The sequence below is a fragment of the Heloderma suspectum genome, chromosome 3 (genome assembly GCF_057233095.1).
Source record: "Heloderma suspectum isolate Gila_16-S chromosome 3, 16-S_ref, whole genome shotgun sequence".
Taxonomy (NCBI): domain Eukaryota; kingdom Metazoa; phylum Chordata; class Lepidosauria; order Squamata; family Helodermatidae; genus Heloderma; species Heloderma suspectum.
In genome coordinates, this window is record NC_139460.1 from 297878992 (window position 1) to 297894486 (window position 15495).

A 15495-nucleotide genomic window follows, 5' to 3' on the forward strand; every position below is an offset into this window, starting at 1 on the left:
TTCCCTATCCAGATAAGGAGATGGGCTAGTTTCACTTTCTCAAAACAGCAAAGGAAACCGGGTAGATCCCAAACGTGACGGCATTTGGGTTGGTCCTGATTTTAACTTTCTCCTGTCTTTAGTGCCATCCATTGTGAGTCAGTCCATCGCTTTTCCTTCGCTACTTCCCGAGTTCGCAGGAAACTCTCACGTGATCGCCTTTGGCGTGTCATATGACCAGGCCCTCATGTGACCGCTCGCTGGGCTTCGCTGCCCTGGGAGAATCGGGGCTGGGGTTGTGCTGTCAAGATGGCGGTGCTGGAAGAGGAGGAGAGGGCCCTGCTGGACGAGGACTCGGGGCCGGAGGAGAGCAGCTGCCCTGCGCGGGAGCCGTTGTCGGCGTTGTGCGACCCGGAGCGGCTGGCTCACAGGCTGCTGGTCCTGGCGCTCATGTGCTTCCTGGGCTTCGGTGAGTGAGCAAGGGACCGAGCAAGGTCCTGCACTCGCGGAGGTCTGTGATAAGCGGGCTTGAGAGGGTGGGGAAACTTCGCCTTAAACCCCCGACAGCTGCGTGCTTGTGTGGCCAGAGAGGGGCGGTGCGAAAGTGTTTCAGGAATAATTGACCTGGCTCCTAAGTGATCTTGGGAACAAGCCAGGAAGAATTATTCTGCCTACCCTACGGTTGCCCCAAGTTGTTTCAGGGCTACGCTAGGTTCTGTGCAGCAGAGTGGTGCAACCAGGGTGGTGCTTCTCATTTTAGATGAATCAAGATGTGCCTTCATTGTGTGTTGGGGTTCCCTCCTTCCGAGAGAAAAGAAGTAAGTTGCTGTGCAAGCGTTAGAATGGGGAAGCATCAGAATGCAGCGGGTGGACAGCCGAACGGAGAAGTGAAACAATGCTGGTTGGGGACTTACTGAATTAATGGAACTGGAAAGTTTGAAACCCTTCCCCCTTTCCTTCCTGCAAAGCAGGACGTGTACAACACTTACAAAAGAACTAGTGCTTTAAAATGCATCAGTAGGACATAGGAAGCTGCCTTATACCACACCAGACCATAGATCTTTCTAGTTCTGTATTGTCTGATTCTACACTGTCTGGCAGCCACTCTCTAGGGTTTCTGTTGGGAAGTGGGGTTCTTTGCCCTGCCTGCATATCTGGGGATTGAATCTGAGACCTTCTCATGTCAACCACTCATTTTTGTGAACTGCCCAGAGAACTTCGGCTATTGGGCGGTATAGAAATGAAAGAAATTAATTAATTAAAAAAATATATCTTCTACCATGGAGCTTCTCCACTGAGAAACTTTGACTACTGTGTATACATCCATGGATAAGGAGAACTAGCTGTACCCGTTGCAAAAAAATTCATAACCATGTGTGTAACTTATGCTTAAGTAACTTCGTTAATCAGCTATTTTACCTGATCGTGAGATTTCATAACTTCCTATTAAATTTATATTAAAACTGTTAGAGTAGTACCGTAAGCGAGAAAGTTGTTAAGTTTTGAAAGCTTTTTTTTTTTTTTAAATAGAAATCGCTATGACCCACGGTTTTGGAGTTATATATAACAGAAAAACATATTTTTTCCAATTATTTTGATGAAATTAGCCACCAAAGTGATTTTTGGTATTTTTTGCCAAATCTGTGTGGTGAATGCATTAATTAAAAAAGTAAATAAGCCAAATGGAACTTGAGATATTGATTGCTAAAGAAATTGCTTCACGTTTTAATGTATATCACATGGTGAAAGATTTCATAACAGAAGTGCATGTAAAGAATTGAAAGTGCTAATTCAAGTACCAAATGGCGATTTAACCATTTATTTATCTCTAAACATTTTTGTCACACTGCATCTTCAGTTAGTAAGTTACATGCTTGAGCTGCTTCTTTAAAAGTATCATATACTACCCCATTATATGTTCTGATATGTTTGTAACTGGTGTACAACAATGTGTAGTAATAGTAATCTAATAAAATACCGTTCTGCATCTGAAGGAGATACACCATACATTCTCCCTAGACAGAGACAGCCTAAGGCACTGGGGATTGCATACATCAGGGATAGAAAATCTCAGACCCAGGGGCCAAATCCAGCCTGGTTGGGGCCCCAATCTGGCCCTTCAAGGTTCTGCAGATAGCCACAAACCCTTTCCCTCAGCCATCAATTGTTTGGTATGTTCCTGGCTATTGTGCAGTTTTCTCTCCATTCTGAAAGGTCTAAACGCTTCTCCTAGGATTAGCAACTGGCAGTTAAGAGCTTCAGGGTGCAATCCTATGGCCACTAGACAGCGGCTAGATGGCCATGGGATTTTTCAGTGTCTGGAAACCAGCCTCGGAGCCCGCACTCTGAGGTCGGTTCCCAGGAAACCACCTCCCCGCCGCCTTGTAGGCAGCACAGATTGTCCTCGGCTCTGCACCTGGAAGAGCAGTGCTGAGCAGGAGGAAACGAGGCAGTCCTGGGAGAGGGGCAGGGATGGCAGAAGCAGTGTTACGGTGCTTCCTATGCATTGTCCGGGCAGGCCCCCCCTGCTCCAAACCGCTCCGGTTAGATAGCTGAATTCAACCATTTAGCTGGTAATGCAGGGTGGCTGGAGCGCGGAGGAGAAAGATTCCTTTGCTCTCCGCCCACCCTGCATTGGATTAAATGGGCACCTCTGAGTTCAGAGGCAGTCACCTATCCCAATAGGATTGCACCCTCCAGCTACAATAGGCAGGTGTTTTTAGTGTTTTGGGCCCTCCTCTTTGCCTTTCACTCCGCCCACTGCTGAAATGCGGCCCCCAAAAGCTTCTCCAAAATGAAATTTGGCCCTCAGGCTGAAAGAGCTTCAACACCCCGGCCTAGATCCTGTAGCATGCAGTAGAGTTAGGGATGCGGAACCTCTGGCCTGTGGCCAAATCCAGACCTCCAGCCTGCCCAATCCAGACCTCCAGGCTTTTCTGAGGCCATGCTCCTTCATTGGTCCTACTCCAGGTTACCAATATTATTTACTCCAATTACAACTATTGATTCCTTCCAACTACAAAGGGGGGTTGCACATGTTAGGGAAGGAGAATGCCTACATTCAAATGTCTTTTTCCCCCCTGTTGCACGCTTGACAAAATTAAGAGTCACTTCTGTAGCTCCACCCACTTTGGCTCTGGCCCCACCCGCTGCTGGAATGTGGTAGGGGGGGAAACCCTGGACAGGTTTTGACTGAGATAATGTGGACCTCAACAGGAAAATGCTCTCTTGAATTAACTTTAACAATTAATTGGAAAGCTGTCAACTTATTTTCGGGGGTGCAATTTTTTTTTTTGCAAATCTAGGCATCGGCAGCTTTAATTTTAGACCATTCCGAACTCGATCGGATAATACTTAGGGGTCAAAATGGAGTGAACAAAAATTTGTGTTCTGTATTAATATATAGATGGTTTGCATGTGAAGTGACTACTGGAAGGCCTATGCAGTGGGCTGGGTCCTTCTGTCAGCTTGCTCCAGTGAAAAGAGCTGCTGAGTCTTGGGGTGGGGAGGAAGAGTTGGAGGGGAAGGAAAGGAAAGGGACAGATGGAGACTGTAGATTCCCCCTTTATTCCTTTAATTCTTTGCTTCCCAGTGGTCAGACAAAGAGAATGGAGGATGTCTTTCTCCCTACATCCAGCTTTCCCTGTCTCTCCCTGTGATGTTCTTGTGGGATTTAAATTGTTTATTATTATTGATATTATAAGCATTTTCAGGATATAGTCTTTTTTTCTTTTTTTACAATTCCTGATTTGTTTCTTAATTTTCCTGTGCAGGAAGCTATTTTTGTTATGACAACCCAGCAGCTCTGCAAACTCAAGTTCAAAGGGTAAGTGAAGGAAATAATATCTGTAATAAGCTGCATTTCATCTTTTCTCACGAAAGAGATGATCTTTTAGTAATATGTTACTGTTCAGTAACATCAGGGGGAAACTTACAACCTGGTTTGCAAGTAATGACAATCCAGGGTATGGGTTGTTTTAACTAAAGGTTGTTACGTGCAAACCCAGAACTATGGGTTGTTCATGGGTTGTAATGCCAGGCTACAGAGGTGGCGGGCAAGAGTGGTCAGAAAACCCTGCTGCTCTACATGCCAGTATTACAGCGCTGCAAAGGCATCTGGGACACAGGGAAGGAGCAAGCGAAGGAGGAGGGAATCAAACAACCCAGGAATTGAAAAAAAACAACAACCTGTTTTTTGCATGATTGTCTGGCAGACAAATCATGGGTAAACTTTGGGTAAGGCAAAAGCCCATACTCCTGGTTGTTGTTACATGTGAACCAGGACATTATATTGAGCCTGTTAAAAAAACACAAAAAACCTAGACGTATCGTTAAGCTGCTTGCTGGTTCAATCCCTAATAAGAAAAATAATATTGCTAATTATAATGTGATTTAAGTGTTAATTTTGGGGGGCTTGCTGATCTGAGGATGAATCCAAGGAAAAATTTAGAACTCACCAATATATGAGTTTGTAGTGATATTATCTAATGTTCATGCTGACACAAATGGTCTCTGTTTGTGTCACTATGCTAACACAAGCAGCTGTATTTGGTTGCAATCCTAAAGACACTTACAAAGGAATAAACTCCATGGACCTCAGTGGAATTTAGTTCTGATTAATATGTGCAGGCTTGTGCTGTTAGAGGAATCAGGACGCTGGTAGGTCTAGAATGTAAGCTGGATTAGATTTGCCAAATATCCAATTTCTAAAGATTGTCCCGGTATTTTTTTTCCAGAACCTGGCTGTCTCTTAAGACAGCTTTGTAAATAACTATTATGCCTTCCCAGCAGCCAGGATCTGCCAACAGCACTGTTAGCTAGGAAAATAGAGATGCACTCAAGACACTTTGTCTTCTGTCTTTAAAATGCTAGGAGAAAGCGTGTCCTTGGTCTCCCAAGAGCTGGAAAGAGAATGCATGCAGCCACATTAAAGGGCAGTTTCGACTAGTGAGATAGTAAAGGCACACAGTGGCAAAGGAGGGGGAAGGTGCAGGCAGTGGAAGGCAAAGGGAATGGGCAAGTAGCAAGGTATTTGCAAGGCCACCTCACATGATGGTAATGACAATAAAATGCTGCTCTGAGTGCTTTGGAGGAAGAGCGAGATCAATATAAATAAAGTGGTAACTTTGTTAATAGAAGCACACGGGCTCTATTCTAGCCAAGGCCGATCTGTCCACATATGTCTGATCTGACCACAGTCACACATGCCTCGGTGATGTCCCATTTGGACTACTGTAATGCACTCTATGTGGGGCTGCCTTCGAAAACTGTTCAGAAACTTCAGCTGCTCCAGAATGCTGCAGCCAGACTGTTGACCAGGGCTGCTTACAAGGAGCATGCGACTCCCTTGGTACAACAGGTTCTTTGGCTACTGGTCTGTTTCTGGGAAGAAGTCAAAGTGCTGGTTATGACCTATAAAACCCTATATGGCTTGGGACCAGGCTACCTGAACGACAGCCTTCTCCCATACGAGCCTGCCCAGGTTTCTTCAGAAGAAGCCCTTCTTTTGAGACCGTTGCCTTTAGAGGTGTGTTTGGTGGCAACCTGAGAGAGGGCCTTTTCGGTGGCCACTCCCAAGCTATGGAACTCCCTCCTAAGGGAGACAAGGTTCACTCGCCCTCTCCTGTCCTGCTTGCAGGCAAAGCCACTTTATTCAAGAAGGCCTTTGGCCTGTAAGTGGGTCTGCTGAGTTGGATGGGTTTTTTTTATTTTTTATTCTGTAATTATGTTTTTATTGTGTTGTAATGTATTGTTTTAATTGTGGCTGTAGGCTGCCTTGAGTGCCATTTTTTGGTAGAAAGGCGGGATACAAATCAAATAAATATGAAAACATGTTTCACATGAAGATCTTACCCCATGCCCTCCGGGAAGTGCTAGAAGCTGATGTTCCCCATGCCCAACCTTTCACCAAATCCTGATGGCTCCATAAGTGGAGCAACCCAGCTCCTTTCTGACAGCCAGTGAAGGCAAAGGATGTCTGTGAACCTTCTTTCTGATCCCACTGCTCATCACTTTAGGGGAGAGGAGACACACCCTTATGGATGTCCGCCTGGTGTTGTAATGAAAGACATTCCATTGGATGGATGTTTCTGTATACAAGTTGGATAACTAAAGTGGTGCTAAACTATCATAGTTCTTAGAAGTGTGTACTTTTTCTTCTAGGATATGAAAGTGAACACAGCTCAGTTCATGTTACTATATGCCTGGTATTCCTGGCCTAATGTGGTTCTCTGTTTCTTTGGAGGCTTTCTGATAGACAGAGTATTTGGAATAAGGTAAGTGTAAACCACCTATCTTGAAAATAATGTAACTTGATCCGTATGTGTTTATTACTGGCTGAATAATTATGAGATCTACTTGATTCACATGTCAATTAATAGATTCTTGTTAATGTTCTCTTTGTCTTGCTTGCTTCGTCAAAATATACTGGAACAAGTTGCGCCCTGCAACAAAATCTTGGAATGTATAGAATGTTTGCTTCTATCCAGGACCCTAGCCACTCCCCATTCCAGCTGGTTCTGTGTCCCCCCCACCCCCAGCAGTCAGCATTCTGTGCCCACTTAACATGCTGTGCCCTCATTGGGCTATATTTTTCGGGGTAGGGGTGAGGGTAACATTCTGGTGCCTCCTGGCTATATGAAAATCTTGGATTTCTCCATGGGCTTCTATAATCAGCCTTCAATTCTGTCTCTGGTGACATTTAAAAATAGCTTTTCAGTGTGAACCAAGAAATGACCTATCCAGATGATGAGAAGATTCTCTTTAACCTTTTATCTATTTGGCTGTTCCTCCTCTTCCATTCTCTTCACTTACGTTTTTTTCAGCCAGCATTCCCTTGTCACTGAGCACGCTCAGTCTTGTTTGAGTTGTTTTGCTGGGTTGCCCCCCTCTTTATAGTTTTTTTTCTAAATATTTTTTGTGTTTTTGCAAATCTCAGGTCCCCCCCCCCCCCCAAGTCCTCTTGTGCACAGGTGGTGCCATTTTGGCTATTTAAGCAACAGCACTCAGAACTGAATCAGAAGTACAATATATAATTTTGCAGTCTCGTCTGCTTTGACTCTTGGGGAGAATTGTATTTTAGTCCTGGTCAGTCGTTATAGTGGACTTTTTGTATATTGGCTATTCTTTATTGTAAGGAAGACTTAAAATTTAAACTTTCTTGCAGGTGGGGCACAATAATATTCAGCTGTTTTGTCTGCGTTGGACAGGTAAGTGAAGTAGATAATATATAGTAGTTAAATACAGAGAATCCTGAAAACATTTAGATTAATCTGTTTTAACAGCTACCTGAAACACTTGCCTGTGATATGGCTTCACTACTTAATTGAAATGTAATGCATATTCCTCTGTATTCCTCTGTTACAGGTGATTTTTGCAGTGGGAGCAATATGTAATGCTTTTTGGTTGATGGAAGCTGGCAGATTTGTATTTGGGTGAGTTTATATCAATTGTGTATAAACATTTGCTACCTTCTCTTTTTGTTAAAAGCACAGTCCATCTGAAACTGTTATGTTTTTTAAAAATAACCCTGTAAAGAGTTGCAACTCCTTTTAAACTTGAATCAGAAAAATTAGCTTACTTTCCTTTTGATTTTCTAGATTCTATCTTAAGAATCTAAAAAAACTTGTATACCAACATGGATACTTAGTGCTAAACCACAAGTCAGGGTCGTGTCATGTTGTTTCAAATACTTGTATTCATGAACTGTGACTTGCTTCATTTAGGATTGGTGGAGAATCCTTAGCAGTGGCACAAAATACTTATGCTGTCAGTTGGTTTAAAGGAAAAGAATTAAACCTTGTGTTTGGACTACAGCTCAGTATGGCTAGAATTGTAAGTCTAAAAATCTATTTTTATATTTCTTATAATTAGTAGCACAAATGTAGTGGTGATTTTTTCTGATTTATTCCTACTATGCCCATTAGAATGGAAAGAACAGTTGTTAACTAGGGACAACTGATGGCTGCAGATCTCACAACTTTCCTTCAGAATTTTCTATGCAGCATAGTTGCACTACATTAAAACAATACCAGGAATGGAAGGTTCAGTTTATTCCTACTTATATTTAGCATTACTTCTAGGTTGCCTTTAAGGGTGGAACCGTCAAACCTTGAATAAGGTGTGTGCTTAAGCTGAATAAAGTATGTGCTTAGGTAGAACTTGAAGTGCAACATATAGTGTATAGGGCATTTCCTAATGCAGAAAAACATAGAAAAGATCTGACTGAGGAAGTATATAGAACGTAGTTATGGGTTCTGGGCTCTTGATTGCAGACAGGTGTTCAGGCGAACCATATTTGACGTCTTGTGTGGGCATGTATAAATTGAATATTCAAATGTAAATCTTATTTAGAATGGTTCTTGTGGGCCTGTTGTTCTTCTAGACCAGGGGTAGGCAATGTGGGGCACCAGTGTGCCTTCGGACACTTTTCTTGGTAGCCACTGAGGTGCCCTAATCCTCCCACTTAAACAACAACAACAACAACAAATTTTTGTGCTGGCAGTTGGGATTTATTTATTTATTATTAAATTTATTAATCGCCCAAATGTGCCTGTGGGCCCAAAAAAGATTGCCCATCCTTGTTCTAGGTTATGTTGAAAATATATTTTGACACTTGTAGATCATTTCTATTCCTAGGGGAGCACTGTGAATATGAATATTATGGGATGGGTGTACTCCAAAGTTCAAGATCTTCTTGGTTCAACAGGTTACACCACTCTTGGTATAGCACTGTTGATAGGTGAGTAAATACTTTTACCATTAACTTTCCATGAATAATTTGGGGTTTCCTGTGTGACTGGAAAGTTGTGGTTAGAAGTTCAGTTTCTGACAAAACTGAAACTACAGGTGTTGAATGTAATGTGGGAAAGCAGAGTTGAGACTTTAACTTGAAGCTTCATGATGGCATCCCTCTCATCAGTTTGCTGTGACCGATTATGGACTTTTGATGGTGTTATCAGAAGGGCTACCATTCTGGAATAATCTGAACTTGTGTTCTTTTAGTGAGAGAATCTACTTTCCTTCTCTGTAATAGCACATTCTGTTTTTAATGGGGTAGGGCAAAATATTTCTTAAGCAAGATATTGTATATGTGAATATACAATATCTTGTATTGCACCATGCAACACCAGCACCATGCACAAGCTAGGTATCTGACACGATGACCTGGTTCAGACATAAGGACAACTCAGAGTTGTCGTTGAATTGTGTGTTGTCATTACGTTCAAGCCCTGCACTATAGTTGTGTAACTATGAGTTGTTAACTGTGAACAATCCAGAGTTCACAACTCAACAACAAACCATGGGTTGTTCGTGGTTAACAACCCATAATTAAACCATAGTGCAGGGTCTGCACATAGCAACAACCTACAATCCAGTGACAACTCCATACTCTGGGTTGATGCTATGTGTGAACCAGGCCATGAGAGCAACGCAGCTGTAGGGTTGCAGCATACTCATAGCCTATGCAAGTCCATTAGGGTTACCATTTTCAGGCCTACTGGAGCGAACAAGTCAGCATTCAACACAAGAACTGAGACAAGGGGTGAAGCAGCTGTTTAAACAGTTGAATGCTGAGTTGAGGATCTGTGTTAAATATTGCTAAACTGTATGCACGTAACCACAGATCATAGAATCATAGTTTTGGCTTAAAAATCCAATTAGCCTCAGCCACCATGCCAGTGGTCAGGGATGATGGGAGTTGTAGGCCAAAACATCTGGAGGGAACAGACTGGGGATGGCTGCCTTAGGCTATCTCTACTTCCATATCTAGCAACTTAGCTGCCAATTTTGAACAGTTAATGAATACTGTAAACCCAAAGTTGAATTGCACAGCATTTTAGTAAAAAACTTTGTTATGCATGGTAACATTGTATGACATGGTTGCCCATTCTGGGATTGGATTTATTCTAAGCTAACAGTCTGTATGCTCCCATTATAATGGCTATGTGATGCAATGTTACATTGGCATTCAGAGGGTTATGACTGTTGTCACCAGCCACCATCGAGAATACACCAGTTGCGGACGGGCTGTTACGCCATTCAGGGTTTTTGGCCAAAACTCTTAATGGTGCTAACCGAGGGCTGAAAGGTGCAGAACCCATTTTGGGGATAGGGTTCAGCACCTTGGATAGCACCATTAGAGTTTTGGTGCTAAAACTCTGAATGGAATCACAGCCTCTCCGGAACTGGAGTCACCAGCCACCACTGCGTATTCTCTACCTTGCTGTGCTAGCGAAGGACTGATTCATGCTTGCATATCGCTCAGTGACGTCACAGCAGAATTTGTGAGCTCTCTAAATTGTTTGTAAACCATGTTGAGATCGTTCTTGGATGATAGGCAGTATACAAATTTAGTAAACGTATTGCCTGATGTAGTATTAAGTGATAAAGTAGTTAGTGGCATTTGATGCTGGCCATTTCACACATGTAAGTAATCACTTAACATTACAGTGATTTGTGAAATTATGAACTCCCCTTAAGTTTCCATTAATGGAGTAGCTTTTGCTGTTACACAGACCTTTCCCCCTCTTCAATTGCAGGTGGTGCGACGTGTATCTTTTCACTAGTCTGTGCTCTCCTTCTTGCTTATCTGGATAAAAGAGCAGAGAAGATTCTTTGCAAAGAGCAGGGGAAAACTGGTAAGTGGGTGTTAGTCTTTAATAATATCTTCATTTCTGAAAGTGTGTATTGAAAGAGACAAACGTTTGAACTAGTCCCCATCATCTTTATTTGCCAGTATACATGTGAAAGTTTCTCACATTTTAGTAGGAAAGCTTCTACTCATAGTCCTAGAACTGTTTGCTGTTAAATGAGAAATTGAAGACCCTACCTCCTCTCAATTATACACTAGAATGAGTCAGTGACTCAGTTCGCATGGTGTAACAATCCATGATTAACCAACTGTGGATTGTTGAGAAGACAAATGGGAGTAAACGTGCATGTTTTCTCCTGTGTTTTAACAATGGGTTTAAACTCTGGGTTTTTTTGTCCCCCAGCAATTTCTGGGTTTGGATGTCACGATAAACATTCCATGGACGGAGCACCCCTGGGTTGTTTATTGCAGGGGGAGTGGGCATGTGCGCAGGAACCAGCTCCCTCGCTCCTGCTGCATTTTCAACAACCCACAGTTAACAAACAGTGACTTGGTTCACATGTAACTACAACCCAAAGTACGGGTTGAATCGTGGGTTGCGGTTGAATCGTGGGTTGCGGTTGAATCGTGGGTTGCGGTTGAATCGTGGGTTATTACGTGTGAACCCTGCACTGTGGGTTAACTATGGGTTGTTAACCATGAACAACCCAGAGGTCACAATCCAACAACAAACAGTGGATTCTCTTCCTGGGTTGTTTGTGGTTAACAACCCATGGTTAATCCATAGTGCAGGGTTCGCACATAATGACAACCTGTACTCAACCCGTACTCTGGGTTGTTGTTACATGCAAACCAGGTCTGTGGGTTGTTGATGACATGTGAACTGGGTCAAAAACAGGAAATGGGAGAGCTGATTTACCTGGGGATGGTCTTCCTTTTCTTACGAGGGCGGGGGGACTGTATAAAGTTTAACTTTGTGAAAAACGTCTTTCAACCAGTCTTTTAAAAATGTAGCTTAGAGCTGATGCTGATGTTTCTCTTTTCTCAAGGTGAAGTGATTAAATTAACTGATGTGAAAGACTTCTCATTGTCCTTATGGCTGATATTTATTATCTGTGTTTGTTATTATGTGGCCATCTTCCCTTTCATTGGACTTGGAAAGTAAGTGCATGTTTAACAACATATTAGACTTGTCACTTTGTTACAAAACATTTGATCTGTCTGATCTTTTTAAAAAAGATCTCTGCTTCCCATTGTGTTGACTTAGAGCTTTCTCATAGATGTCTTATTTCACATATGGATACCAGCTTCATGTAGGAAATAATCCTGTACCGTTGTATGTCTGTTTTACCCCATCTGCATGTGATTGATAGGCATCATGATGGGCGCAGAGTTGGCTTTTAAGCAACATTTGGAACAGCAATGTAATACGGGGGTGCAGAACTGTTTGCAGAGAGGAACCGCTGGCCCCCCACCGGGCCCGCTGCTGGCCCCCCACCGGGCCCGCTGCTGGCCCCCCACCGGGCCCGCTGCTGGCCCCCCACCGGGCCCGCTGCTGGCCCCCCACCGGGCCCGCTGCTGGCCCCCCACCGGGCCCGCTGCTGGCCCCCCACCGGGCCCGCTGCTGGCCCCCCACCGGGCCCGCTGCTGGCCCCCCACCGGGCCCGCTGCTGGCCCCCCACCGGGCCCGCTGCTGGCCCTATGATGTAAGGGACGTCCCCAACCCCTGATATCACCCCCTTTCTTCCTTTGTGCTGGAATGAGGCATGGAACCATGCTACCCTGCATTCCCAGTTCTATCTCCGATCTGAGATAGCAGCGGGAATGAAGGAGTGGCCACTCTTCCCCATGTGGGCATGACCTAATGCTGAGGGTGCCCTGCATTGCACCTTGGAGATAGCAGTAAGAATGTGGGGCATTGGGTCTTGCCTGCATTTGAGGAGAGTGAGTTTCAGAGTCCACTGTCCCTCATCCCTGCTGCTATCCCGAATCAGAGATAATGGCAGGATTCCACCGCTGGTGCGCAGAATCCCACAGCAGAATCCTGCTGTTATCTCCAATCTCAGGTTGGAGATAGTAATGGGGGATTTCCTCTGAAGGGATTCTTTTAGGGGGATGTGGCTTGGAGCCTAAGCTCCACCCCCTGGAAGAGGTTGCATGGGCCAGATTGATAGCACTGTGGTCACTGTTTCCAATTGGTTCAGCAACATTTGCATTTCATACTAGGTCTTGGGTGACACCACTTAGGATTAAATCCAAGGTTGCCTCCTGTCTGGTTGGTTCCATGACCAACTGTTCTAGGGCACAATCACTCAGGGCATTGAGCTTGGCATGTGTTTTGCTTTTGCTTGAAAGCACAGCAGATATCACATTACAATGGGCACTGTAGTCCAAACTAAGGGAGAAGCTACATGCTTTAAAGCGATAATGGAGTTCTCAACTTCACATGTGTCTCATAAGGCTAATATGGTAGCTGGGTGGGGAATCAGCAGGAGAGAATCAGCAGGCAAGAGGAAGATGCTTCACCCTTCCCTCACTCATGGATTCTCTCCTGTATTCATGTCACCCGGCAAACATGCGTAGCTCTACCCTTAGCCATTTCAAAAGAATAACACACCCATTTCTACCTTGCAGTTTGGGATTTTCCACATTACAGAATCGATAGTGCCCAATACATTACCGGTACATGTTCTGATCCCTTTCCCTTTCCTTTCCTTGTCTTTGGTGATTTTAGGTTTTGAAATTTAGGGCAGAGTTTGTCATTTAACATTTGAGCACTATACAGAGATTAATAAAATGATATTAGAGCCAGCCTTTCAATTACTCACCCAACACTAATAGCTATATCAGAAAGTACAGCTGACGAAAGACTAGTTTCAGATAAATTATGCAAAAATCATTATAGGAAAAAAATCCATGTTTAACTGAGCTATACTACATCTGAGGTGCAGAACCTCCAGCCCACAGGCCTCATCCAGCCCACAGGGCACTCCCATCTGAATCAGTCATAGAGGCGTGTCCATGTTGTGAGTCCTGTAGGACCCTTGCCCCTTGAGATGTTTGCCAGTCTCTGTGCTGTGCAAAACCAAAACGCAGGCCAAGCTCAGCTCTGCAACTGGCATTAATTTTGCAGATGTGCGTGTTTAGCAGCAACTCCAGCACCCCACCCCCAAAGGCTCTGCTTAGAGGGTGTAATTTGGGTGAAAAGTTTGTTATCCATCAATCTATTCTTAAAATTCAGATTTTTCCCAGGCCCCTGTCTGATACTCTTGGATTAATCTCTTGAAGTCTAAAGATCCTCTCCATCTTGCCAGGATTTGTGCCCTATTTTCCCTCCCCTCCCCTCCCCTCCCCTCCCCTCCCCTCCCCTCCCCTCCCCACTCATCTGTTCCTCTCATCTCCCTTAGAAGCTGAGTAGTACGACCAGGACTTATCTCCAGTCAGTGTACCATTTTCTAGCGCAGCTCTGTGTGGACGGTCATGTCCAGGCCACTTCCTTGCTCCTTTTTCTGGAGCATATTGGCAGATGTTTGTTGTGTACAGTGCAGAATGGTTTCTTCTTGCACATTACTTTAAACAGCAGTCCTCTTCAACAGAATGTCTCTTCTTGGGCTTTGCCTTTAATACAGAGGACTAGTTCTTCGTAGTTATTCTAGGCTGGTGTGAGATGATCAAACTTTCATGGTTTTTTGTTTTGTTTTTTGAAACAGGGTTTTCTTCATTGAGAAATTCAAATTTTCTTCTCAAGAAGCAAGTGCAATCAACAGGTAAGTGTTGCATGTTTTTGTGTTTTGTCTCAGCCCAGGACCTTGCTGTATGGCACTGTCTCCCTCAGAGCAATGTGTCTGGAGCACACACTGAACAGAAGCAAGATTCCGAAAGGAAATTTAACAATTTCTCTGAGTGGGTGTGCAGTATAAGGTTAAATACCTGCAGCCCTTCTTAAGAATCTTCAGCCTCTCAACTTTCCTTAACTTAGGAAGGTAAACCTCTAGGTCAGCCTTCACCAGCCTGGCGCCTTCCAGATGTGTTGGACTGCAATGCCCATGCTTCCCAGCCAGCATAGCCATTGCTGGGAATGACTGCTGGGAATGATGGGAGTTGCAGTCCAACACATCTGGAAGGCACCAGATTGGGGAAGACAGCTCTAGCCCTTGTGTTTACACCCTTGTCTTGTAGACACAATTGACTCCTAGGCTGGAATCCAGAGAATTGCACAATGGTTCTATGTGTCTAAAGGGGGGTTGGGCTTGTTCTTTGAATAGTACCTGCTTGTTCCAGTTCAGGGAACTGAACTCTCAAAAGCAGTTTGATGTGGAAGCGGGCTCTGCTGTTCAAAGGCGGTGGGGGTGGTGGGAGGATAAAATCCCACTGGGAGCATACTTGACCCCCTCAAACGCCATCCTTAAGGATGAGTCAAATGGCAGCCCCAATTTCTGGTGTGGTCTTCAGTCAGAGAGAGGTTGTCCCTCTTTCATATATCCCTGAGTCAGTCCTGGGTTCTTCTGCCAAGGTCTCATCTTTAACTACCCGACAACTTTGGATGTGCTTCAGAGTTAGTGTTGATAAAATCCACTCTTTTCTGTAATATGCATCTGTTTTGTAAATTGTGGATTTTTTATGCCTGGGCTTCTAGAGTACCATTTCAGTGATAATTCACTTTATAAAAGGGGGCAAAAGAAAGGAAAAAAAACTTTTATAAGAGATTCAAAAACCTGTTCTAAGAGATCAACCCAGCTACAGCACCATCAGTTGAGTGGTGGTATGATTATCATATCCACTGTAATATCTGAGGTCAAGAATAATTCAAGAATAGAATTTATTGGGGGTGGGTGAAGCAAGGAAGGGGAGTTGTATTATGATGGAAAACCTAAAACATTTAACTACAACATATTTTGCATCTTGATCACATGGCTGTTTTG

General features: G+C 43.9%; 1 protein-coding gene across 6 annotated transcripts in view; it reads left to right on the plus strand.

Moving 5' to 3' along the window:
• Positions 1-265: 265 nt before the first annotated feature.
• MFSD1 (major facilitator superfamily domain containing 1) overlaps positions 266-15495 on the plus strand; it is a 30050-nt gene continuing 14820 nt past the window's right edge. For 4 of the 6 annotated variants that reach the window (XR_014789618.1, XM_084847372.1, XM_084847370.1 and 1 more), the window contains exons 1-10: positions 266-448; positions 3753-3805; positions 6142-6254; positions 7145-7187; positions 7345-7412; positions 7704-7812; positions 8617-8719; positions 10521-10619; positions 11623-11734; positions 14284-14340. Coding sequence is in view for 5 of the 6 variants with exons in the window: in XM_084847372.1 (XP_084703498.1) it covers positions 289-448; positions 3753-3805; positions 6142-6254; positions 7145-7187; positions 7345-7412; positions 7704-7812; positions 8617-8719; positions 10521-10619; positions 11623-11734; positions 14284-14340 (917 nt within the window). In the remaining variant the exon portion in view is untranslated. Of the gene's footprint in view, positions 449-564; positions 798-3752; positions 3806-6141; positions 6255-7144; positions 7188-7344; positions 7413-7703; positions 7813-8616; positions 8720-10520; positions 10620-11622; positions 11735-14283; positions 14341-15495 lie in introns of those variants that run through there. The other 2 variants (XM_084847375.1, XM_084847373.1) reach the window with 2 other exon arrangements.